The 10,690-nt window shown below is 47.0% G+C and overlaps 1 protein-coding gene across 1 annotated transcript; it reads right to left on the reverse strand.

Annotated features, from left to right (window-relative positions):
- Positions 1 to 2,934: 2,934 nt before the first annotated feature.
- On the reverse strand, positions 2,935 to 5,009 carry LOC148103228 (nuclear factor 7, brain-like). The gene is made up of 2 exons (XM_087831446.1): positions 4,883 to 5,009; positions 2,935 to 4,781 (listed from the first exon to the last, which is right to left on the reverse strand). The coding sequence occupies exon 2, from the start codon at positions 4,762 to 4,764 to the stop codon at positions 3,379 to 3,381; it is 1,386 nt and encodes a 461-aa protein (XP_087687572.1). The 5' UTR covers positions 4,765 to 4,781; positions 4,883 to 5,009; the 3' UTR covers positions 2,935 to 3,378.
- Between the last annotated feature and the right edge of the window lie 5,681 nt (positions 5,010 to 10,690).

The following is a 10,690-nucleotide window of genomic DNA, read 5'->3' on the forward strand; positions in this document are numbered from 1 at the left end:
ATATACTGCCGAGGGTAATTCAAACCAAGATAGCAATGCACAATTTGAACCTCCAAACACATCTATTGTGTATGTAGTGTGTGACAAAAGGGCAACTTACCATTTATGGTTACAAGAGCCACAATTGCGCCGGGTGAAACCTCAACGTTACCTGCTGGGCAGTCACACACATGGTCTGGCCTTTGCACAGGCAACAGCCGAACTAACATTAAAACACACAATATATATATAAAGCATTAGAAATTAACTGATACACAATAAATATACAATAACAGCACCCACTCATAGTACATAGCAAGAAATGCATAAGACTTAAAAACCGTACCTATTGGCTTGTGAAACTCTGATGAAGGCTGCAAAAACCCTTATGTTACTGCCTCTCTGTTGTGCAGGACAAAGCGTGTTTGAACTGCAATATCACAGTCAGCACAAAGGAATGGAAGAGGCAGGCAGTCCAGACACCTCACAACTACTTGTTTGCCACAATGACACACACGGTGTTACTGTGGATCCAGAGTAGCTAACATATTGTCTATAAGACAAGGCCTGGCCTCTTTCCACTTTTGCGAGGACACCATATTTCTGATCGCCCAGTGAGTAGCAGCTCACTGGGCTCACCATCCTCCAACAACTGAAGGAGCTCCTAACGAAGCACCTCAGTTCCACACACTAACAGAAAAAAAAAATAAAGAAAGGAAGAAACTCTTCCACAAAGTGAAAAACACTCTAGGCAGTATGTTTCTTAGGACTGCACAAAAGCCCTGCATAACTCAACTATAACAACAAATATAAAAGTAAACAGAAATCACAATATATACAAGAAGGTAAAGTACCTTTTGTTGAGTTGACACTGGCAACATGACTATGTTCTTCACGTGGACATTGATGCTGATCTCTGGACACTGGGAGGGGAAAAAAGAGATTGAAGAATATTTACTTACTGAAATTCTTTGGTGAAAACAAGTTGTGAGATAAAATCAATGGTTGTGTGAACACTGACCACGTGGCATGCAACTAGTACTTCGACTGGTTGATGGTCTTTGAGGAATAAAATCTCCCTGTCTGTCACGTTTTTTCCAGCGCACTGGTCTTGGCTGAGGTTCACTCTGTGCATCATTCTACGCAATTAACAAGGAAAAAAGGGAACACCTAAAATACAGTCCATGATTAAAGCAAAGATTATCAAACATCTTAAGTTAACCAACTTAATTTGACATAAACTTATATATACACATATATAAAAATGTATTTAAAAAATTCAAATAATATAACATTTACTCCGTACAAAATATTAGACAAGCGTGTTCCCTCTTTAACAACTGTTTCCACTAAAAATGTTACCTGCATATCTTGAAGGAGTTCGTCAGCAGCCTGAAGCTCTTCCTCCAGCTCGGGATCCTCAGAATCACTCATTTTCAAGCTAAAGAGGAAAGAGATTTTTGCAGAACTCAGTGACATAAACACATAACTAACGCAATTCAAATGATTTTCAGTCTTGGCGCCCAGGTTAACGTTAGCAATTAACGTTAGCATTATCAGTTTATAAAGAGCCAGCAGAACTCTTACTGCAAAAACTGCTTTACGCACCATGTGAGGATATTTTACAACACACAAGTCCTTTAAAGTTTGTAATAGATTTAATCCATCATCGTTGGATTAAATGGCTAATGTTGCAGTAGCCACGTGTAGTCGTTACCTAGCAAGCATGCTGACGGTAGCTGTAGCCATTTTTAAATGTTTGTTTGAAACTTTTATGAAAAACAAACTTTGAAACACACATCAAGGTATTACTTTAAATATATGTATTTTTTACATACCTGCATTAGAATCAATCAGTTCCGCCTCATTTTCTTATTCTTATAAATGGGTCTCTCCGTTCTCCCATCATCCTTTGCTTACACAGGTTGCGTCTGATTGGTTGGAGCCGAGCACATCCAAAACTAACAGGAGTGGTGAATGAATCTATAAATGGGTTTTACGTGTGAAGTGAAAATAATAAACCTAACAAAGGTTTATGTACGTTAAATCTGCGCACTTTCAGATCGTGAATCACTTTGGAAAACACTGTGTGATGGCCACAACATGAACCGATTTTATTGTTGAATCATCAGTGATACTTTCATGTGTTTTTGTTGAGTAATTATAACGATGTCATTAAAAGAAAGCATTAAATTAGGGAGAAAAAACCGTTCGCGGAGAGGGTCCCCGGTTCTCCAGGTAGATTGTGCTTCACGGCGTCATGTTTCGCCGTGAAAGGGTTATTATTGGAGAAAATGGATGGCTGGAGCCTCTGCTCGAAGCATCTCTGATCGCGGGTTCATATTGGAAAGAATTGACAACCCACAGCGTCGCATAAAAACATGGAAGGGTACCTTTAGCGTCAGCATGAGAAGTTAAGGGACGTGACAAATTGTCAGTATTTTACGCGTCAGGAGTGAGAACGGGTTGACACTTGAGAGGACAGAGGTGATTTCATGGATAAATAACAATGTGTTTATCAGCTCTCATCATCGCAGTGCAGACGTGACATCAGATCTATCAAAGTGAAGGCCGTTTTTCTGATGACGTCACAGAGCAGAGTCGTTCAGTCCAATAAAGGATCTCAGATCAGCTGCTGCCATCTTGTGGCCACAGTTGGTTACTGTCTATGAAAGTTGTCTCATGTTTCCTGTTTTCCTGTTAACAAAGGCATCATGCTGAGAGGGCAGCAGCATTTTTTGGCTCTTCACACATGTTCATTATGTTCTGATGATCCTGGATGGAGACAAACTACAGATAAGTGTGTTCAGCCCAACTAGTTGATCTCATTACAGCAGTTTGATGTTTCCCTTTGAATCCCCCTGAAGATACTGACAGTGAAGCACGTACATAATACTCCAGCCTTTCAACTCTGAGCTTATTTAGTTCTATTAATACACTGAAATCTCATTTGTGTCATGAAGAAAGTCTTTAATCAAACAGAATTCAAAGATCAGAAACATTTCATATATGGAGTTAAACATGAATCATTGTTTCAACAATAGATTTATTGTTGTCATAAACAGACAAGAAGACAACAACAAACTGCTCCTCCCATTCAACACATGTAAGTACATATCCCAGCAAACTAAATCATCTCCATTTACACATCAAATAGAAACATGAATCACTTGTAATGATTAGAAACTTGATAGAATTTCAAATCTAGTTTGGGGAGTCATTCAGTGAGAAACAGTGAAATGATTTTCCATGTGAAAAGGTGGACAGCAGAAACAGAAAGAAACAGTGAGAACTAAAAGAGAAACAAAGAGCTTTGGAACAACGAGGCAGCAGGAGGACAGCTGCAGTTTAACAGCTTCAATTCACTGACAGGAAACAACATTAGAAATATCATCATCCTCAACTCATCTGCTGCACTGACACTGACACCTTCAACGGACACACCTTCACTTTACCATCAGTGCCAATGTATGGAAAAATCCTGTGAGTGAAAGTGTGTGTGAAGGTGTGTATGTGTGTGTTAGTATCAGGATCAGAGAATGACAGCTTTCCTCTGTTCCAGTCCAGATTCACTCTGATCCTCTGGAGCTTCTTCTCTACTGAGAGATCGGATTCTGCTGATGGTGACCATGCTGAGTATTTACCTTCATCAAACCATATTATCCATAATCCAGACCATATGTCTCCCTTCCTCTGCACAGACTCTGCTAACACACCCAGTCCCCACCGTGTACTGTCTCCAACTTCAACATCCCAGCTGTGAGTCCCTGAGTTAAAGCCCTCAGAGCCCAGGACAGAGCAGAACAAATCAAACCTCTCTGGATTATCAGGAAGCTGCTGCCTCTCTCCTCCTGCTCTCACACTGGTCAGATCTTCAGACAGGATGAGGTTTGGATCAGCAGTGTTTGGGTCCAGGATGAGAGGAGTGTAGGAGACCATGTCCTTCATGTTGTTCCAGATGTTGAAGGTCAAGTTGCCCAGGTGTTTGGCCTGGTCTATCAGAGCTCCTGAGGGCAGCTGTGGATCATCCAGCAGGGGGCAGCGCTGGACTCTTTCCACTGCAGCCTTGTAGTTGTGCAGGAATGAGACGTCTTCAGCTCTCAGCTCCTCCTCTGTGGCTCTGACTGTGTCTGAAAGAGCTGCTATCTCTCTGCTCAGAGCCTCCATCTTCTCCTTCATCATCCCACTCTTCTGCTCCTCTTCCTCCCTCAGTGCAGCCAGCCTGGCCTCCTCTTCCTCTGCTAGAAACTGGTGAAGCTTCTTAAACTGCTCCTTAATCTGCCTCTCTGTGTGTTGGGCCTGGACCTTAATGTGTTCTGCTGTTTGATCAAACTTCACTTGAACTTCTTCACAAATCTTTAACTTCTTCTTTAAGGGCTCCAGAGTTTCCTGAAGTTCCTTCTTGTGTTGTTGTGCAGCTTCATCGATGGGTCTGAATCTGTGATTGGTGTGTTTTTCTGAGTCTCTGCAGACGACACACACTGGCTGCTGATGGTCCAGACAGAAGAGTTTGAGTTTCTCAGAGTGCAGACTGCAGAGAGCCTCTGAAGCTCTCTGATCTCTCTCCTGTAAGAACGACTCACACAGGTTCTTTAAAACCAGATTTAAAGGTGGATCATAAACTGATATTTTCTTACAAACTGGACACTCGTGTGTTGGTCTGTCTCGCCACCATCTCTTCAGACAGTCTTTACAGAAGCTGTGGCTACATGACAGAAGAACAGGATCTCTGAAGACCTCCTGACAGACCGGACAGCAGAGATCCTCCTCTGATCTGGAAGCCATTGAGTCTGTGAGTGAAGCTGAAAACAGCAGACAGGAAGTACAGTCAGTCCTGGCTCCCCTCCCTCCTCTACCACCTTCACCGAAACTTCCTTTGAGTCGTGTTTTTGCTCAAACTCACATTCAGTGTGTGGAGCGTCAGCAGCTTGAAGCAGCAGTGTTGGAGTTTTCCACTTTTCTCTCCTGTAGCTGGACTCACTCAGAGGAAGCTGCTAGTTTGGTCTGAGCTCAGTCTGATCGTCTGTGCATCTCTCTTTACTGTGGACGAAGAACTTCCTGTTTCCTGGTTTGTCACATTTGAGTGACATGAGGGGAAGAGAAAAATGTTGCTGTTTGACTTTTAACTAAGGTGTGTTTCAATCCTGCCTGCAGCTCAAAAGCTATAAAACAGGTTTTGTGTCTTTTCACCGTCACTCGGTGGTGCAGCTGTTTGTCAGCTTCTATTTTAGACTTTGTTCTGGTTCTTGTTCAAGTTCCCAGCAGTGGGAGTGTAATGCAGTCACACACACACAGGTGGTGTTAAGGTGGATTCACTTAGTTACAGACATTAACCTGCCAGAAGTTGTAAAAGTTACTGATAAAGAGCTTTTATCTTATTTCACATGCAGGTCAGAGCATGAAAGCTGTGATGCAGCAGTTTGAGAAAAATTGCTGCTGATATAAAATATTTTTTGTGGTTTTACAAAATATATAAAAGAGCAGAAAGAAAAGAAATAAGTGTAAAGAGTGCAGCAAAATGCATGTTTTAGTGTGAGTTGGTTCATCTGATCTGGTTGTGTAAAAGTCACTGCATGACACTGAGTGTTACTTTTGTGTTACTGACACTCATCTCTGACTCAGAGAAACGATTTCTCCCCTGTGATGTTCACACAGTGGTGAGTTACATGTGTGTGGAATTTTTACTGTTTTACAGAATAAAAGTTTCTCTTACTTTCTTTTTTCTGTTATTTACTAAAAACCTTTCAAAGAAATAATGAATTCTCCACACGTGTTTGAAGGTTGGATGCAAATATCATGTGATCTAAAAGTCAAATATCTGCTGATGAAAACAAGGCCAGATGTTGAGCAGCTGTATTGCTGCATGACATCAGCCCACAGCAGCAGAGACCGTGGAGCCAACATGTGAAAAACAAAGCAACACGCTGAACATCTGAACCACAGCAGGAAGTGCGACTCTTTGTAGACCTGTGGACAGGAAACACACAGCAGGTCCTGATCAGTAACAGGGTCCAAACACAAACATTTGTTCATCAGCATCTGTATATATGAGCACACAGAGAGCTCAGCTGGACACACACTTCAGTCCTCCATCAAACACAACACACCTACACACTGTTTCCACCAGCTGCAGCACAGTCCAGTCTTTACAGTCAGGGAGGGCTTTTAATTTGAAAGGCACCACACAGGAAGTTTCAGAGGAACAGAAGAAGAACCAAAGGATGGTCTGTGATGTTAAGGTTAGGGTGATCAGCATCAGCTGGAAATATGAAACATATCAAAGATGTGAGGAAGAAGCAGCAGCAGCTCACACGTTTACCACAAACACACACAGTCCTCTGAGAGCAGCGTGGCCTCCATCTTTGAAATACACAAACTCAAATGCACAAACTCACTGATTGATTATTGATTGATTGATTTTCAGAGATAAGTAATTAAAGTTTATTTATTAAGCTCTTTTCACAGCAGTCACAAAGCGCTTCACACAAAAGGCTCAAATAAACATGAACATTAGGTGAAAATAAAGATTCAGTAAGACAGTAAAATAAACAGGTAGTTTTAAAATAAATAAATAATAAATCATTAAAATGTTTCTCATTAGAAAGCCTGTTAAAACAGAAACATTTGAACAGCTTTTTTAAAGAATCCACAGAGTCGACTAAACTTAGTTTTGGAGGCAGACTGATCCACAGCCTTGGTGCCACAGACTGAAAGGGTCTGTCACACTTAGTCTTTAGTCGTGTACAGGGAACAACTAACACATCATGAGTCTGAACGGAGACAACGAGCAGCAGTTTATTTTGTAAGAAGCTGAGAAAAATAATCTAGGACGTGATCATTTAGTGTTCTGTGTGTTAAAACAAGAATTTTGAAACAAATCCTGAAATTTATTGGGAGCCAATATAAAGAAAATTAAATAGCAGTAATGTGAGCTCGCTTGGAGGTGAGAACGACGTGATTTGTCCAGGCTGGTAAACAGGACATTACAATAATCTAAACACGATCACACAAATGTATGAACAGTTTTTTCCAGTTCAGCCAAGGAGACCATATGTCACAGTTTAGAAATGTTCCTTAAATGAAAGAAACAGGAACGAGACAGATTTTATATGTGAGTTGAAGCCTAGAGAAGAATCAAATATTCCACCAAGATTTTGAATGTTGGACTCAACAGTCTCCTCCGTGAATCGCAACCTTATCGTGGTGGAGGGGTTTGTGTGTCCCAGGGATCCCAGGGGCTATGTTGTCTGGGGGCTTTTGCCCCCTGGTAGGGTCTCCCATGGCAAATTGGTCCTGGGTGAGGGACCAGACAAAGAGCGATTCAGAAGACCCCTATGAAAAAAACACAGAGGGAACAGTTTACCCTGCCCGGGATAGGGTTACCGGGGCCCCGCCCTGGAGCCAGGCCCGGGGAGGGTGCCCGAGGGCGAGCGTCTGGTGGCCGGGCCTTAGTCCATGGGGCCCGGCCGGGCACAGCCCGAAGAGGAGACATGGGCCCATCCTCCCGCAGGCCCACCACCCGCAGGAGGCGCCATAGGGGTCGGGTGCATTGTGTGCCGGGTGGCGGCCAGGAGCGGAGGCCCTGGCGGACTGACCCCCGGCTGCCAAGACTGGCAATAGGGACATGGAATGTCACCTCTCTGGTGGGGAAGGAGCCTGAGTTAGTGCGTGAGGTTGAGAGGTACCGGCTAGATATAGTCGGGCTCACCTCTACGCACGGCTTGGGCTCTGGAACCAGTCTCCTGGAGAGGGGCTGGACTCTGTCTCAGTCTGGAGTTGCCCCTGGTGAGAGGCGGCGGGCTGGGGTGGGTATTCTAATATCCCCTCGGCTTGCTGCCGGTACGTTGGGGTTTTTCCCGGTGGACGAGAGGGTTTGTTCCCTGCGCCTTAGGGTCGGGGAACGGGTCCTGACTGTCATCTGCGCTTATGCGCCGAGTGGCAGTTCGGAGTACCCAGCCTTCTTAGAGTCCCTGGGGGGGGTGCTGGAAGGTGCTCCACCTGGAGACTCTGTTGTCCTGCTGGGAGACTTCAATGCTCACGTGGGTAACGACAGCGAGACCTGGAGGGGCGTGTTTGGGAGGAACGGCCTCCCTGATCTGAACCCGAGCGGTGCTTTGTTATTGGACTTCTGTGCTAATCACAGTTTGGCCATAACGAACACCTTGTTCGAACATAAGAGTGTCCATAAGTGCACGTGGCACCAGGACGCTCTAGGCCGTAGGTCGATGATCGATTTTGTAATCGTATCACCAGACCTGCGACCATATGTTCTGGACACTCGGGTAAAGAGAGGGGCTGAGCTGTCAACTGATCACCACCTGGTGGTGAGTTGGATCAGGTGGCGGGGGAGGACGCTGGACAGACCTGGTGCACCTAAACGCGTAGTGAGGGTGTGCTGGGAACGACTAGCAGAGGCCCCAGTCCGCGAGATCTTCAACGCACACCTCCGGCAGAGCTTCAACAGCATTCCGAGGGAGGCGGGGGACATCGAGTCCGAATGGACCATGTTCAGCGCCTCCATTGCCGAAGCTGCTGCATTGAGCTGCGGCCGCAAGGTGGTTGGTGCCTGCCGTGGTGGTAATCCCCGAACCAAATGGTGGACACCAGAGGTGAAGGGAGCCACCAGGCTGAAGAAGGAGTCCTATCGGGCTTGGTTAGCCTGTGGGACTCCGGAGGCAGCCGACAGGTATCGACAGGCCAAGCGGAATGCGGCTCGGGCAGTGGCTGAAGCAAAAACTCGGGTGTGGGAGGAGTTTGGAGAGGCCATGGAAAAAGACTTTCGGACTGCCTCGAAGAGGTTCTGGCAAACCGTCAGGCGTCTCAGGAGGGGAAAGCGGTGCTCTACCTGCACTGTGTATAGTGCTGGCGGAGCGCTGCTGACGTCGACTGAGAAAATTGTCAGGCGGTGGAAGGAATACTTCGAGGACCTCCTCAATCCCACTGACGCGTCTTCCAAGGAGGAAGCAGAGTCTGGGGATGAGGGGAATGACCCGCCAATTTCTGGGGGCGAGGTCACTGAGGCAGTTAAACAACTCCTTGGTGGCAGAGCCCCTGGTGTTGATGAGGTCCGCCCCGAGTTCCTGAAGGCTCTGGACGTTGTAGGGCTGTCCTGGCTGACACGCCTCTGCAATGTTGCGTGGAGATCAGGGGCAGTACCCGTGGATTGGCAGACCGGGGTGGTGGTCCCCATCTTTAAGAAGGGGGACCGGAGGGTGTGTTCCAACTACAGGGGGATCACACTCCTCAGCCTCCCCGGGAAAGTCTATGCCAGGGTGCTGGAAAGGAGAGTTCGTCCGCTAGTCGAGCCTCTGATGCAGGAGGAACAATGCGGTTTTCGTCCTGGTCGCGGAACACTGGACCAGCTCTTCATCCTCTCGAGGATACTTGAGGGTGCATGGGAGTTTGCCCAACCAGTCTACATGTGTTTTGTGGACTTGGAGAAGGCATTCGACCGTGTCCCTCGGGGTGTCCTGTGGGAGGTGTTGCGGGAGTATGGGGTGTCTGGCCCATTGCTACGGGCCATTCGATCCCTATACAACCGTTGCAAGAGCTTGGTTCGCATTGCCGGCAATAAGTCGGACTCGTTCCCGGTGGGTGATGGGCTCCGCCAGGGCTGCCCTTTGTCACCGGTTCTGTTCATAATTTTTATGGACAGGATTTCTAGGCGCAGCCAAGTGGCGGAGGGCTTTCGCTTTGGTGGCCTCAGGATCTCATCTCTGATCTTTGCGGATGATGTGGTTCTGTTGGCTTCATCGGGTGAGGGCCTCCAGCTCGCACTGGAGCGGTTCGCAGCCGAGTGTGAAGCAGCGGGAATGAGGATCAGCACCTCCAAATCTGAGGCCATGGTTCTCAGCCGGAAAAGGGTGGAGTGCCCACTCCGGGTCGGGGATGAGGTCCTGCCCCAAGTGGAGGAGTTCAAGTATCTCGGGGTCTTGTTCGTGAGTGATGGGAGAAGGGAGCCGGAGATCGACAGACGGATTGGGGCTGCAGCTGCAGTAATGCAGACGCTGCACCGGTCCGTCATGGTGAAGAGGGAGCTGAGTGTAAAAGCGAAGCTCTCAATTTACCGGTCGATCTACGTCCCTACCCTCACTTATGGCCACGAGCTGTGGGTAGTGACCGAAAGGACGAGATCGCGGATACAAGCGGCGGAAATGAGCTTCCTCCGAAGGGTGGCTGGCATCTCCCTTAGAGATAGGGTGAGAAGTTCGGCCATCCGGGAGGGGCTCAGAGTAGAGCCGCTGCTGCTCCACATCGAAAGGAGCCAGCTGAGGTGGTTTGGGCATCTGGTAAGGATGCCCCCTGGGCGCCTCCTGGGTGAGGTGTTCCAGGCATGTCCCACCGGGAGGAGGCCCCGGGGCAGACCCAGGACACGCTGGAGAGATTATATCTCTCGGCTGGCCTGGGAACGCCTTGGTGTTCCCCCGGATGAGCTGGAGGAGGTGGCTGGGGAGAGGGAGGTCTGGGCCTCTTTGCTTAGGCTGCTGCCCCCGCGACCCGGCCCCGGATAAAGCGGATGAAGATGGATGGATGGATGGACTCAACAGTTGAACAAACAGAAGCAAGAAACAATTTTATATTGTTGTTCAGGAGGAGCTGTGATCAAGGTCTCAGTCTTGTTGGTGTTTAAGACAAAGTGTTTGCTACAGAGGGAATCAGTCCCCTGATTTACGCAGTGCACTAGGGTGGATAGCCTACTGAGCTGATGAGG

The sequence above is a fragment of the Neolamprologus brichardi genome, chromosome 3 (genome assembly GCF_056152115.1).
Source record: "Neolamprologus brichardi isolate AB-2024 chromosome 3, ASM5615211v1, whole genome shotgun sequence".
In the NCBI taxonomy this organism is placed as follows: domain Eukaryota; kingdom Metazoa; phylum Chordata; class Actinopteri; order Cichliformes; family Cichlidae; genus Neolamprologus; species Neolamprologus brichardi.